The 15,895-nt window shown below is 42.2% G+C and overlaps 1 protein-coding gene across 5 annotated transcripts in view; it reads right to left on the reverse strand.

The window, feature by feature from the left end:
- NINL (ninein like) overlaps positions 1–15,895 on the reverse strand; it is a 205,085-nt gene that overhangs the window by 92,272 nt on the left and 96,918 nt on the right. For 4 of the 5 annotated variants that reach the window (XM_036244011.1, XM_036244009.1, XM_036244008.1 and 1 more), the window contains exons 3-4: positions 8,539–8,635; positions 2,581–2,753 (exon numbers count right to left, since the gene is read on the reverse strand). In XM_036244011.1, coding sequence (XP_036099904.1) covers positions 2,581–2,753; positions 8,539–8,635 — 270 coding nt within the window. Of the gene's footprint in view, positions 1–2,580; positions 2,754–6,690; positions 6,779–8,538; positions 8,636–15,895 lie in introns of those variants that run through there. The other variant, XM_036244010.1, reaches the window with a different exon arrangement.

Consider the following 15,895-nt stretch of genomic DNA (forward strand, 5'->3'; position numbering starts at 1 on the left):
TGGACGTAAACAACAATGCTGGAGTAGGAGTGGGGGCGGGGATCAGGGGAGAGGGACAATGGGGAAAAAAGGAGAAACATCTGTAACAAAAGTAAATTAATTTTAAAAATTTTTTAAAAAAGGAAAAAAACAACAACAAAAAATATATACATTTAAAAAAAAAAAAAAACTGACAAGCAATTCAATTAAAAAATGAGTGAGGGATCTGAATAAACACTTCTCCAAAGAGAACATACAGATGGCTAATAGACATATGAAAAATGGTCAAGATCACTAATCATCAGAGAAATTGGAATAAAAGCTATAATGAGGTATCACCTCACACCTGTCAGAATGGCTACTATCAACAAATCAACAAACAACAAGTGCTGGTGAAGATGTAGAGAAAAGGAAATCCTTGTGCACGGTTGGTGGGAATGCAGACTGGTGTACCCACTGTGGAAAATGGTATGGAGTTTCCTCAAAATATTAAACATGGAACTGCCTTTTAATCCAGAGATTCCACTTCTGAGAATATCTCCTAAGTATCCTAAAGCACCAATCAGAAAAATATATGTATCCTATGTTTATAGCAGCATTATTTACAATAGCCAAGATCTGGAAACAGTCCAAGTGACCACAGCAGATGAGTGGATAACAAAGCTATGGTACATTTACACAATGGACTACTATACAGCTGTAAAAATGAAAGAACTTTACCCTTTGCAACAGTATGGATGGACCTGGCAAGTATTATGCTAAGAGAAATAAGCCAATCAGAGAAAGACAAATACCACGTGATCTAACCAATATGTGGAATTTAATGAACAAAATAAACTGACCAACAAAATGGAAACAAAAGCATGGACACATGGAACCAACTGGCCAGTGTCCAAAGGGAGGAAGGTTGGAGTGACTAGATAAAGAAGATGAAAGAATTAGCTAAAGAACATATATGCATACCCCATGGACACGGACAACAGTTTGGTGAAGGCCAAGGGATAGGGAGGCAGGTAAAGGTGGGAAAAAGGGGGACACTACCAATAATGTCAACATTAAAAAAATTTAAGAAAAAAACATAGTTTGTACTCTACCTAACAGGAGAGAAAAACGCTCTCCAAACTAGCATCTCTTCAAGAATAGTAGCTGTGGAGCTTTGATTACCATTGCATCACAGAACAGGATCTCAACTTGAGATCTGAAGGTCCTCAAACTTTCCCTTATCACCCATATCAGTTATGCAAACAGTGGGAGGGAGAACAGGTCTCTGTCCCTTCAAGAACCCCAGGGACAGCATGATGCAGAGCAAGCACCTGACACCTTAGTGCCCTTTGCAGGCTGCATGCTAAAGGGGGAGGCCCAGCAGGAAACTCCTGACTAGAGTAAAAGTTTCATATTTTTGCAAGCAAGGCAGCTGACCACAAAGTCAAAGTTGCTTCTGACAGGTGCTGTGTGTCCTATGACTGATTCTGGAATGAGTGCCAGTTAACTCGACACTCCTCAGAGCCAGCACTAAACTGAGGGCAAGAAAGAAGAAACAGTTGAAATGTCCCATTTTTCAACCCAATTGACAACCCTAAAAGTAGTTTCCCCATGTTCTAGTTCTAGGGAATCAAAGATGGGTTCAATAAGTGGAAAACCACCACAAAGATGGACCAGCATAGCCTTCCATCCATGAGGGCCAAGTTAAAAAGATAATAAAAAAAGCATATGTCTGGGAATTGTTGCTATTGCCTAGGTGTGGCACATCCCTGAAAGAAAAGACTCTAGGATCTAAATAGATATTTGTTTGTTTTCTTCTTTACCTCAATAAATCTTGAGTATATAAACAAATTAATTTTGGGGGTCCAAGGCTGTCTTATTAAAGGTAAGCCTCCCATATCACCCCATCTGATGGAAGTGTCATTGTGGAGAAAAGGAAACAGGAACCTTCTTGAATCATTGAAAACAGGTCTAATGAGTCCACGATTAACTTGCAGGCTGTGGATCTGCCCTGTGGACACATTTGTTGACATGAATCCCGTGAGGCTCCAGCAGCCCAACTCCTGGGTCATCCCTGAGCCCCAGTGAAGAGCTCAGGAGACTGGGAGCTAGGTGAACTCCCAAGTTCCCAGAGGATCTGGCAAGTGCTTGCCTAGTTGTAAATGCATGGCTCAGGATATTCTAAGTGTTCGAGGCAGGTGGGACGGTGGACTTGATACATCCAAATTCCTAACCTTGTGGCTGCATCAGAAAAGCACCTTCCTTTTTGTACCTGTGCCTGATTACCATTTCACTCCCGTGAAACAATAAAATAGCATTCTTGAAAGGTGGTGATGTTGAACAGGGGAGGGATAGAAACAAGTGATTTGTATACAAACTCTGTACCACCCCAGGGTCTGAAGGAGTATGCTCTGTGGCTAGAATTCCCGCAAACAAGTAGACCTAGAGAAATGTCAGAATGAAATATCATTCTCCAAAGTGCACACTGTGCTTCTGGTGACAAAATGGCCAGAAATGCCTGCCTCCCCTTCACATCTTCCTGTACTGAGCAGTAACTGAATAAAACATTATTTCCCAAATGCTGAGCATCCTGGGGTAGGGAAGAGGGACCCGACTCACCTCCACACTTTCCAGAGATGAAGAGTGTCGGATCTGGCTTCTCACAGTGGCCTTGGCTTGCTGTTCTGGTAAACATTTGGTTTTCACTGCAGAGTCGCACAGCTCAGGTCGACTCCTACGACCATACCACTTAGCGCCACTCACATACTTTGGTGGGACAGCATAGGAAGCAGCTGAAAAGAAAATGGGAGGTTTAGAGGAAGGGGCCTTTAAAGCAACCTCTGGGCCCATGCATGCTAATGAGATGCCTTTTAAGAAAGTGCAGATTCAGACACAGAGGGTAACTCTCACTGATGAATGCACTTTTATGCTCACAGAAAACATCTGGAAGAAAACATGGAAAAGTTAACTGCAGTTATCCTATTCCCCAGGGTGGGGACTGAGAAAGCCAGGCTGGGAAACAAGGACTTTCCACTGTAACCTATACATGCTGTTTAAATTTTTCTTAAAGAGAGAGATGAAAGTGCCCTGGCCGATTTGGCTCCGCAGTTAGAGTGTCGGCCTGTAGACCAAAGAGTCGCAGGTTCAATTCTGGTCAAAGGCCAGAATTGGTTGTGGTTCGGCCCTGGTCGGGGTTGTGAGGAAGGCAACCAACTGATGTATCTCTCGCACATCGATGTTTATTTTTCTCTTTCTCTCGCTCCCAGTCTATCTGAAAAAAGTGGAAAATTATCCTCAGGTGAGGATTTAAAAAAAGAGAGAGACAAAGGGAGAGGGAAAAAGAGAGAAACATCCATGTGGGAGAGAAATACTGACTGCCTCCCGCACATACCCTGACCAGGGATAGAACCTGCAACCTGAGTATGTGCCCTGACTGAGAATCAAACCAGCAACCCCCTCGGGGCACAGGGTAACGCTCAACCAACTGACCCACACTAGCCAAGGCTAAGATTTTTAAAAATAATATTATGCTTTAGTTAAGGTAATAAAAAAACTAATACAAAAATCTAGCTTTTTACACAAAGAAAAAAAATACCTTTGTAATAAACCACTCTAGAGACAGGAAGGTCACTTTCCACACTGCTCACTCTAGGACCCCAAGGGACTAGAGGGTGCATGCAGGTGAGCGCAGACTTCAGATATAGCTGTGTAGAGTCAGGCTCTACGTAAGTCTCAAGTCTGGGACACAGGCAGGTATGGACTAAGTTTTGGGATTCATGAAAATCCCCTAAACCTTAATAATTTTGCATTTGCTTTATCCCACCTTACCTGTCCACATCTTCACAGAGCAGCTAGGGTCTCTCAAGCAGAGAAGAAAAAACACTGTCTCTATAAAGAATCCTGGGCAGGCAGGAGAGAGACAGGGGAGTGCAGCATGGGCAGTGGTTAGGACAGGGTTCATAGGGAGGCAACTAGAATGGTCTAATTGGAGAGAGATAGAGCCCAGTGAGGTGGGGCAGGAAAATGAGGAGCATTTCATTGTGTCTTGAGTCTCACCCTAACAGAAGTTATGCTCATTAAGGCCAAGTACTACCACATTTCTTTCTTTTATGCTCCAAATGGCTAGTCCACAGCCCCTGACCTTGGGCCTCTCAGAGGAAGAAGCTAGGTCCATCATGGTCATTCACAAGAATGGGATGCCAGTGACAGACAAAAACTAGGGATGCGGGAGGAGTTTCTGGGAGGAAAATACTCAGTTCCCCATGGGACATGTAGAATATGAAGTAAAAGTGTGATATAAGGCAACTAACAACATGCATTTCTCATCCCATTGGGGCACTTTGAGGTCATTATAAGCACTATTGCTAATCACCCTGGAACAACAGGCATTGACAGGTCCTGGCCCAACAAACTCTCCATGTGAGAGAGCTCATGGGATATGCTGAAGAAAAAGGCCAAGTGGGTGGGAAAGGATCTTCCTCTTTCCACCCAAAGGTGGTGTCGGAAGAGGGATTTTCATGTCAGGTGAGAAGCGAGAAGCTGTGGCACATGTGGGAAAAGCAGGTGCAGAAAACTCAGAAGGGAGCTCTTGCATGCCCTCCTAAGCCATCAGACCCCTGGAGAGGCAGAGTTCAGGCCCCCAGGCCCACACTGTGGCCACTTCCTGGGCTCAGTCCACTCATTGGCACACCAGGAGATAATGCAACCAGCATGTGTTTCTGCTTTGGAGGCTCGATTTTCCTTCCTTGTACTTCCCCTCCTTAGTTGACACCTAGTCCATGTCTAGAGTCCCACCCTGTCCTTGATGCTGGCCCCATTTCTTCATAATTGCCAGCCAGTCATCACTTCCCTTAGAGTAATGAGCCACCTGGAAAAATACATGCCTTTTTCATAATATTCCCCAATGTTCTAAAAAAACAGTCTAGAAACCTATGGCCTCCCTCCCTCCAACAGAGAGAAATGCTACTTTAGAAAAGTGTACATGTAGCAAGTCAGAACAGAAACAACAAGGGCAGAGGAATGATGGTAAAATGAATGGAACAGCCACAGAATCATAAGAGTCATACCCTCTTGGGGTGGAAAGGACGGTAAGTCACCCAGGCCAAGCATATTTCAGTGTAGGCAGAGCCCAGCCCCCCATAACATACCACCAAGTGTCCACAGACCACAAGATATGGCCCCTCATGACTCTGGCAGACAGGACAGCATACCTGCTGACCCAAACCTAAGACATCTTGTTGTGCCTTCTTGGTGTACATTTTTATTTATAGGAAAAAAAGTAACAAAGTCTAAAAATTAAAATACATGCCCTGGTTGTTGTCGCTCACTGGTTAGAGCATCAGCCCATAAACCAAAGGGTCGTGGATTCAATTCCTGGTCAAGGGCACATACGTGGGTTGCAGGTTTGATTCCTGGCCCTGGTCGAGGTGCATGCGGGAGGCAACCAATTGATGTGTCTCTCTCACATCAATGTTTCTCTCTCTCCCTCTCCCTCCCTCCTTTCCACTCTTTAAAAAAAAAAAATCAATGAAAAAATACCTTTGGGTGAGGATTAACAACAACAAAATTATTAATTAAAATTAAAATACATATGGTTATATGTTCAATAATGGCCTTTAATGAAAAGAGTAGAATGATGGGGAAGCAGGGATGTCATATGAAACTCTCCTTCCTGAAGTATCAAAAGCACATTTTTCTGATCATAGTGCGAGATGCTGAAAAGGATTGGCAAACAGATTAGAAAGCAAGTAGAGAGTAACACTATGAATGGAGCAGTGGGTGGCAAATGAGGCACTATGGAGGCAGAGACCTAAACCACATTTGACAGAAGGGACCTGACACAAAGAAAATGAACCAGGGGTGGAAACTGAAATGAACACAGTCCTGGAGGACACCAGGCTTGTTCTGACTCTCAAGGAACCATGTAGCTATAGGACTACCAAGCAGTGGGCACCCTGACTCTGTGGATGGGCAGTGGAATGAACCCCATCTGGTGGCATGAGATGGAGAAGGTGTCTCAAGCAGGACATACAACAATTTGAGGAAAGCTTTGAAATCTGAAACAAATTACAAAACAAAACTGCCATCAGTTGGAAAAAGCACAAGTTCTAAAATAGCTTTTTCTCCCTCTGAAGATCCTGAAAACATGTCCCACAGATGCACACAGTTTTTGGCTTGAGGAAGGGAACATCCAGCCCACAGGTCATATAAGACCAGTGAAATCAATACCCGCTAATATTACATGTCTCACCAAATTAGCCTGACCAAATATAGCAGACTAATCTTTAAGTTGATAATTTTGTATGGCCTATGAATGATGTTATAAATATCCAATGGCTCTTGGAAGAAGAAAGGTTCCCCACTCCTGGTAGAAACATTACATATTCTGTAGTATAAAGAGGGGACATACAGTGTCAGTGATACTGAATATTTGCCTTTTAGACACGTTGATACAATCACATTCCAAAATCCTGTGAGTTAGGAGAGGTAAGTGGCCTTCTTCACATCTTAAAGAAGAAAAGTGTGAGACAAAGAACCCAATGAACCTCCTAGGGTCTTCCCCTCCCACTTCACATTTTACTCAGGTGTTTTTGCAAACAGCAGGAGGAGGTGGGACGGGGGCCAACCATGAGCATCCACTGGAAGGAGTAGGTTCTGACAATGGTGTGTATACAAGGACCCAGGACTTAGAGTTGGAAAACCAAGACTTAAATAGTGGGCATCACTTACTGGTTGTGGAATCTTGGACAAATCCCTTCATACCTCAGGACTTAGTTTCCTCATCTGAATAATGAGTATGATAATGCATAGGATATCTATGAGGGTCAAATAAAACCCATATAAAATGCACAGAAAGCTCAAAGCCTAACACACAGAAGAAATTCAATGCACCCAATCTACTTTCCTTTGCTGAGGTAGGCCCCTCACACACTGTCACTCTGGTGTCCAACAATCACACCCCACTCCTGACCACCAATCCACCAGAGCTCCCTCCTCAATCTGCTAGTTTACATCACTGCTCCCATCCTCAAACGCACTTCCCACACAAGAATGAAAAGACCCACTACAATTTTACTCACCACCATACACATCTAGGGGAGCCAAGCCTAGAGCACAGGTCAGGTCATTGCCACTCACAGCTTGAGGTCCAAAGGATCATCTTCTGACTCTCACCCCACAAACTACATGCCCCTGGGTGAACCCCCCTCCAAAATGCTCCCTCTACGTCCTGACCATTACCAAATCCAGGTGGTTTTCCCCTTCAGGATGCTACTTCCACTTAGAAATGTTATCTTTGTCTAACCAACTCCTTTTCAGTTACAAGAGTCTAATAAGTTCTGTTTGCACAGCATAACATTATTGTCTGAGATAAAAAATACACTGAGGTCTATCTTGGGCTGCTGGCATTCTACATGCTCTGCCAACCTCAGAGATCTAGAAACACCTTACATCTGCATTTACTATAAATTATTGAAATCTTTAATTCCTCCATATCCATTTTTTCATGTCAGCATCTTATGCTGTAAGGACAGTACATAGTATTATTTGACACTGTGATACTGTGATTTATAATAATTATATATTTGGTCTTCATTCCATCCCTAGCAGAGAGTTCTGAAAACCCTTGAAATTTCATAATAAGAGCAACAACCTCTGAGTTTACGTTAATAAGGTGACTTCTCCAAAGCACCCAAAGATGTGGGCTGATTGCCAAGGGACCTAACCATGTGATGAGAAGATTGGACCAATTTGGCCACACCCCCTGACTTTAGGGGCGGGAGAGAGGCTGGAGGTTGACATCAATCACCAATGGCCAATGATTTGATTAGTCAGGTCTATATAATAAATCCTTCATAAACCAAAGAATGGGGTTTCAAGAGCTAGGTTGAACATCTGGAGATTGGGGAGACTAGTGCTCCTACATAGTGCCTGGAAGCTCTGCAACCTTTCCCCATGCTATGCTTTATGCATCTTTCCCATCTGGTTGTTTTTGAGTTATATACTTTTATAATAAACCAGTGATCTGGTGAGTAAAATGTTACTGAGTTCTGTGAGTTGCCCTAGCAAATTAATCAAACCCAAGGAGAGGGTTTTGACTCATAACTATTGGTCAGAAGCATAGATTACAACTGGACTTGCGACTAATATCTGAACTGAAGGACTAATGGGAGTGAGCCTTTAACCTATGAGATCTGACACTATCTCTAGGTAGGTCATATCAGAATTCATTGTAGAGCCCTGGCCGGTTTGGTTCAGCGGTTAGAGTGTTGGCCAGTGGTCTGGAGGGGAGAATTAATTGTAGAGCACCCAGATGGTGCCAGAGTGTCAGCAGTATTCAGAGTACTGTGCACAGTTTAAAGGAAAACAACAAGGATTCTACCTTGCAATACTATTTTACAAATAAAAAAGCAGAATAAAAAATAGAAATGTTTTGTCCCAGTTGTCACAGCTCAGCAGTGATAGAATGGGGTTAGAATGTAGTCTCAAACCTACTAGATTCCTCTATCAGAATATTATAATCCAGATTGTAACACATAATGAACATAAACAAAAGGTGCAAGGAGAAAATCCTCTTACCTGATTCCAAAGAACTACTGTCTTCATCCAAGGAGCCAACACCAGAATTTGATGATAACACTGCCACAAAGCCCTCCTTAAAGTCCTCAAAATTAACCTGAGTGAATTTAAGAAAAGAGGCCAAAGTTACTTGAAACAAAATACATATATAATGTATCAACCTTTTGTTTCTTTTATTTCCTCAGATGGAAATATTGTTGCCTTTTTGCATTGAGAACATTCATTTCCTTTTTCCCCAGCATTCACTTACGATTTTTTTTTAAATTCTCACCTGAGGACATTTTTTGTTCAGATAGAGTGGGAGGGAGGGAGGGAGAGAGAGAGAGAGGGAGAGAGAGAGAGAGAGAGAGAGAGAGAGAGAGAGAGAGAGAAACATCGACATGAAAGGGACACATCGAGTGGCCGCCACCCACACGACCAACCAGGGCCAGAGACAAACTGCAACTGAGGCACGTGCCCTCAGCGGGAACCAAACCTGGGTCTCTCCAGACTGCAGGCTGATGCTCCAACCACTGAGCCAAACTGGCCGGGGCCGATTTTTTTAAAAGGAGGAGGTCCAGAATGGTAGTAGCAGAGGAAGACACTGAATTCACCCCCTCCCATGAGCACAATGAAATATATACCTATATATAGAGCAATTACTCCTGAGAGACAACTGGGGACTGATTAGACAGCTTATGAGCAATAAAGGAGAGAAAGAGACTGAATAGAGAAAACTAGAAAACCCTGGGAGCCCCCCAGGATCTGCAAGGATTCTCCAGGAATGGAGGTGCCAGTGAGCACCATTGTTTATATCCCTGTCCACTTCCATAGGTCAGGTTGGGGCTCTGCCTTACCTGCAAGATCACTACAACACATTCCCCACCACATTGCTGGGAGTCAATTTTGGCTCCAAAAAAAAAAAAAGCAAGCAGGATCAATAGGACATTCCTACATGAACCTGGCCTACCCTCCCAGACATACTACAACTTGGTAGGTCAGTGACCCAGATGTGGTAGGCACCTGCTTGGCTCCAAATGTCCTCTCAAAACGTCCCAGCACACACAGCCTACACACAGGCTGCTTCTACACAAGGTCACTTTTTCAAGATTGGGAGAGAGAGAGAGAGAGAGAGAGAGAGAGAGAGAGAGAGATTGTGCCTAATTCATATAAACAGAGAAAGGCAAAGAAAGTGAAAAGAAGAATACCTCTCACATAAAGAGAAAAAAAAAAAAAAATCACCAGGAAAAACCTTAATAAAACCAAGATAAGTAATTTGCCTGATAAAAAATTAAAAGAGCCTGGCCAGTGTGGCTCAGTGGATTGAGTGTTGTCCCATGGACTAAGAGGTCCTGGTTTCATTTCCAGTCAGGGCACATGCCCAGATTGTGGGCTCAATTCCCAGTGAGGGGCATACAGAAGGCAGTTGGTCAATGTTTCTCTCTCACACCAATGTTTCTATCTCTCCCTTCCTCTGTCTCTAAAAAAAATATATATATATATATTTTTAAAATGAAAAGAAATGGTCATAAAGATGTTTACCAAACTTGAGAGTGAAATACAGAAACTTAGGGAGAACTTCAACAGAGTTAGAAAGTATGATAAAAAACCAAGCTGGATGAAGAATACAGTGATACACTAAATAGAATCAATAATAGCTTAGCTAACAGAGAAGAAAGGATTGGTGATCTTGAAGACAGACTAGTGGAAATCAACCAATTAGAACAGCAAAAAGAAAAAAATAATTGAGAATAATTTAAGGGGCTCTAGAATAACAGCAAGCACACTAACATTTATACTATAAGGGTTCTAGAAGGAGAAGAAAGAAAGGAACAAAAACTATTTTGTAAGAAAGAATGACTGAAAACTTTCCTAAACTGTGAAAAAGATATATAGGTACAAAACAAAACAAAACAGAGAATTCCAACCAAGATGAACCCAAAGAGGCCAATACATACTGTAATTAAAATGGCAAAAAATAAAGATAAAGAGGCCATCTTGAAGCAGCAAAAGAAAAACAACTAGTTACACAGAAAGGAAACCCTATAAGGATATCAGCTAATTTCTCAGCAGCAACTTTACAGGCCAGAAGGGTGTGTGGCACAACATCTTTGAAGTGATGAAAGAAAGGAACCAACAACCTAGAATAATTTACCCAGAAAGGGTTATCAATCAGAATTGAAAGAAAAAAGTTTAAGGACAAGCAAAAAAAAAAAGAGTCATCACTCTTAAACCAGCTTTACAAGAAATGCTAAAGGGTCTTCCATAAACTAAAGAAAAAGCCATAACTAAAAATAAGAAAATGTTTTATAGAAAAAAAATCTCACAGATAAAGACAAATATATAATAAACACAGAAAAATTAAAAAACAAAGTATAGAGGGGGAGGGAAGTAAAAATATAGTCCTTTTTGAATACAGTCAAACTTAAATTAACTATCAGCTTAAAACAGAATGCTATAGCCCTGGCCAGTTTGGCTCAGCGGTTAGAGCATCGGCCTGCGGTCCGCAGAGACCCGGGTTCGGTTCCCGCTAAGGGCACGTACTTCGGTTGCAGTTTGTCCCCGGCTCTGGTTGGTCGTGCGGGTGGCAGCCACTCGATGTGTCCCTTCACATCGATGTTTCTCTCTCTCTCTCCCTTCCTCTCTCTCCCTCCCACTCTATCTGTACAAAAAATGGAAAAAATGTCCTCGGGTGAGGATTAAAAAAAAAACAAAAAAAAAACCAGAATGCTATAGCTATAGAACCTCATGGTAACCCCAAACCAGAAACCTACAAAAGATATACACAAAGAATTAAGACAAAGGCACCCAAACAAACACTAAAGAAAACCAGGAGACCACAAGCAAAGGGATCAAGGGAAAGGAACAGGAGTACAAAACAACAACCAAAAATGACAATAGGTACATAATTACTGATAATTATTTTAAATGTAAATTGTTTGCCCTTGCCAGTTTGGCTCAGCAGGAGAGCATCGGCCCACAGATCAATGAGTCATGGGTTCGATTCTGACCAAGGGCACGTACTTCGGTTGCAGTTCATCCCCAACCTTGGTCGCGGTCATGTGGGAGGCAACCAGAATGTGTCCCTCTCACACTGATGTTTCTTTCTCTCTCCCTTTCTCTCCCTCCCACTCTATCTGAAGATACACAGAAAAATATCCTCTGGTGAGGATTTGAAAAAGAAAAAAGTAAATTATTTAAATGAGCCAATAAAAAGACAGTATGGCTGAATGGATTAAAATACATGACCTATCTATATGCTACTTAAGAGACTCATTTCAGATTAAAAGACACACATACAGACCAAAAATGCAGAGATAGAAAAAGATACTCCATGCAAACAGGAATGAAAAGAAAGTTAGGGTAGCAATACTCACATCAGAAAAAATGTACTTTAAAACAATGAATGTAGAGGAGGGCAATATGGCTAAAGCCTAAGGAAGTTCCATCCACTTGCTCCAAGCACAGGACTAGACTTGAGGCCAATCTGAAGAGCATTCAACTTTAAAAACCACCTGAAAATAGCTGAACAGAAATACTGCAAGTGAGGAGCATGAAGAGGAGAAAGGAGAGAACATGAGGTGGGTGAGCAAACTCGTCCAGACGCACAGCATGGCTGGGAAGATGGAGAGAAGGTTCAGTGGCACATTTCCTGCCTCCTGGGAGTGGGGGACTTAGCCCCACACAGAGATCCCCAAACAAGAGCAACAGAGAAGGGAAGGGGAGCCCATGTGGCATTGGAAGGTGGGAATTGGAAGGTGATTCAGCCCACAAGGGGGACTCAGCCCTATCCTGGAAAGCTCTCCTGATAGTGGGAGCTGGGGAACACAAAAAGCAGAAAGGCACACCTGAGGAGGGGCCTGGGTGAATCATACATTAGCAAATCTGAGGGGCCAGGTATTCAATGAAAGAACTTTGATGGGGGCTAGCCAGAGCGCCTGGGGAAAGAGGTGCATTCCTCCCCACCTTGAGAAAGAGGAAATGCCACTCCAACCATCTGTGGAATAGCTCTAGGCTGAAAATCCACACCTCGGTGGCAGGGCCCAGATGTCTGGCTAGGAGGGAGCCTGGGCAGAACTCCTGCCCAGTGAGAACTGGCCATGCTAAAAGATGATAGAGCTGCCCAGCCAGTGTGGCTCAGTAGCTGAATATTGACCCATGCACCAAGAGGTTGCTAGTTTGATTCCCGGTCAGGGCACATGCCCAGGTTATAGGCCAAATCCCCAGTGGGGGGCAATGCAGGAGGCGGCCAATCGATGTTCTCTCTCATTGATGTTTCTATCTCTCTCTCCCTCTCCCTTCCTTTCTCTTTAAAATAAATAAAGAAAAAATAATTTTTTAAAAAAAGATGCAGGGCATCTTTTTCTTTACTTTTGTGTTTATTTTTCTTTTTTCACCTGTTTGTTTCTCTTCTCCCCTGCTTTGGGTGATGACCAGGGGGTACGGGCAACCCAGGCAGAGCTGAGGCATTGCAAAGAGAAGAGACACCTTTGCCCTCCTATAAACTACAGGCACTACCCCCAACACAAATCTGTTCAAACCCCCATGACTGGACTTGATACCCCACAGAGCTCAGTGCCATGGAAGAAGGGAAAGCAGTCCAGAATTAATACATACAAGTGGCCACCCTGAAGGTGACCAAGCCTCTGAGCTAGGGGCTACTTGGGACCCCATCCTGCAGGGTTTCAGCCAGGAGGCCCAGGGCCAAGCAGAGACAGCAATTCACATTGGTCTGCACCAGAGAACTACCCAAGAGGATAGGGATGCACACCCAAGGATCCACCATCAGAACAAAATCCAGTGAATTCCATAAATAGCAGATTCAAGGCTTTGTTGTTGTGGTGATGGTTGTTTGGTGTGTGTGTTTTATTTGTATTTCAATTTTATTTTTTGCTTTTCTTATCCCATTTTTTACTTTCCCATTCTATATTTTATTCAATTTAGCATTACTTTCTAAAATTATTATTATTTCAGTCATTATTCTCTACCTTTAAGTTTTTATACTAATGATATTTCTGGTCTGTCTTCTTTGCTTACATATATATATATATATATTTGTTTGTGTTTTTTCCCTTCTCAACACTTTGCGTCTCATGTCTTCAAGTATTCTTTTTGTGAGGGTGTATTTTCTGTATGCTTGTCTTTTAAGCTTTCTGTTGAGGCTGGTGCTTTTATCATTGTTGATGCTGATATTTTTTTAAAGAGCTTTTTGGTTTGGTTTGGATTGGTATTACCCTGCCTTCTTTACTTTCATATAATTATGTTTTCTCTCCCTCTTCTCAGAAAGAGAAATTGGCTCAGAATCAGCACAACTTTCCCATAAATGGGGGACTGAGCTGAACTTTGCCAAGGAAACCTCTATTGTGGTTTTTTTTTTTTTTTTTGGTACATGCCCGTAGTGGGAACTGAACCCGGGACTCTGGTCCGCAGGCCAATGCTCCAACCAAACCGCTGAGCCAAACTGGCCAGGGCTCTACTGTGTCTTAAAGAATGGCAGCCACACTTAAGTGACTGACAGGGTCTTAATGTTTTTCCTCCCAATAAAAAAAGAGAGAGCAAAGTGACAGAGCCTGTATTACTTATTGTTTTGTAGAATCCTGGGTGAGCCCCCAAAGATAAAACCAATCAGTGGTGATCAGGTTTGTTGTCTCGTAAAATCGAAGAATGAGTTTATGGACCAAGGGTAAGCAAAAGAAAGTTTACTTGAAAGATAAACAGACTCCCTGCAGTGGGGAGGGGACCCAAGTGGGTTACCAGTGGGGCTCTCTTGTTTAGTGGTAGATTTATGTCCTGCTATTCTCTGATTGATTCCTTTCAAGGAATACTGCCTTAGCAACATCCAACAATTTTAAAGTTTGTGTTTCCTGCCTGACTGGGCTCGGCCTTAGGTCATCTATAGAGGCCTTAGTGGCTTTCCTTTTTTCATAATTTCTACTTCCCCCAGACTATTAGTGAGGAGGAGGTGAAATGCCCTTGGAGCAACCCTATACTTGCTGTTGGTTTCTTTTCTAAGTCCAATTTTGGTTTTCTAGCATTATTTTTAAGGTGACCTGGCTTTCTGCAGTAGGAACACATTCTATAGTTTCACAGAACTCATTCAGCAATCCTGTTGCCTTGCTTGAAATTAGTAGGTATATTAATTGGAATGGGTCAGATAAGGTCTATATAAATGGGTATATAAAGCTCTAGATACTTTAACAGTAAATAAAATTCCTTTGCAAATTCATCAGGGTCCCAGAGAAAGAGATGACTACAATTGCTGTTCGCCGATTTTTTTTTTTTTTTATAAAAAAAATAAAAATCTAAGCCTCTTAAATGGGTATGTTCTCAGTCTTTTTTTTTTTTTTTTGATAAAAAGCTGTTCGCCTCTTGTATGAAACCAACCTTCCTGGTTTTTTGTTATGTAATTGACCTGAGCTACAACTCATCTCCAACTTCCCAAAAGTGTATCGGTTTTCCCTTCTCATGATCCCCATGATCCCGTCATTCACTGCCTAACCTGCCTCTATCTCCTCAATGCCTTCTAATATTCAAGTGTATGTGGCTTTCATCATTGTTGACACTGATAATTTTATTCAGGTTCTTTTATATTTTGTCTGGTAGTAGCTGCCTTCTTTATTTTCATTTTTCTTCTCTCTCTCTCTTATAATTATTTTGGTCTCGCACCTCCTAGTACTCTGTGTGTATGTGTGAGTGTGTTTTTTGTTTGTGTGTCCCTTGATCTTTTGTTGAGATAGCTGCTTTAATATTGATACTGATACTTTTGGGGGGTTTGTTTTGGTTTGGTCTGGTTTTGTTTTGTTTTATTCTGTCAACACCTATATGACAGTTGGCATGACAGGGTCAACAGGGTCCTGGTTGACTCATAGTTAACAACCCTGAGGAATGAGCCCACCCACAAATGGATAATGACAATCAAAACCCAAATTCAACAGGAGAGCCCAATTAACCTACACAAGGGTCATTCCTAGAGCATCAAGCTAAGAAGACCAAGGAGGCTACCCAACTGGGTCCCACTAGAAGGACACCACACCAAGACTGGGAAGCATAGCAGTCTTATTTGATACATACCGACCTGCCCATGCATCCCAACACAACTCACCTGACCCCAACCTAACAGACTGCTAAAATGGTAAGATAAAAAATAACCCAAAAATGCAAAAAGGAGGAATCACCAGAAAAGAAACTACATAAAATGGAAGCATGCAGTCTGTCAGATGAAGAATTCAAAGCAATGATTTTAAGGGTGCTCAAACAATTTAGTAAGAACTACAAGCAAATTAATGAGAATTACACTAGCATAAAAAAAGACATAGGGCTATGCATAAAAATTATGTGGAAATTAAGAATGACATAGGTGATATAAAAATAAGTTGGA

This window comes from Molossus molossus, unplaced genomic scaffold, assembly GCF_014108415.1.
Source record: "Molossus molossus isolate mMolMol1 unplaced genomic scaffold, mMolMol1.p scaffold_m16_p_6, whole genome shotgun sequence".
Taxonomy (NCBI): Eukaryota; Metazoa; Chordata; class Mammalia; order Chiroptera; family Molossidae; genus Molossus; species Molossus molossus.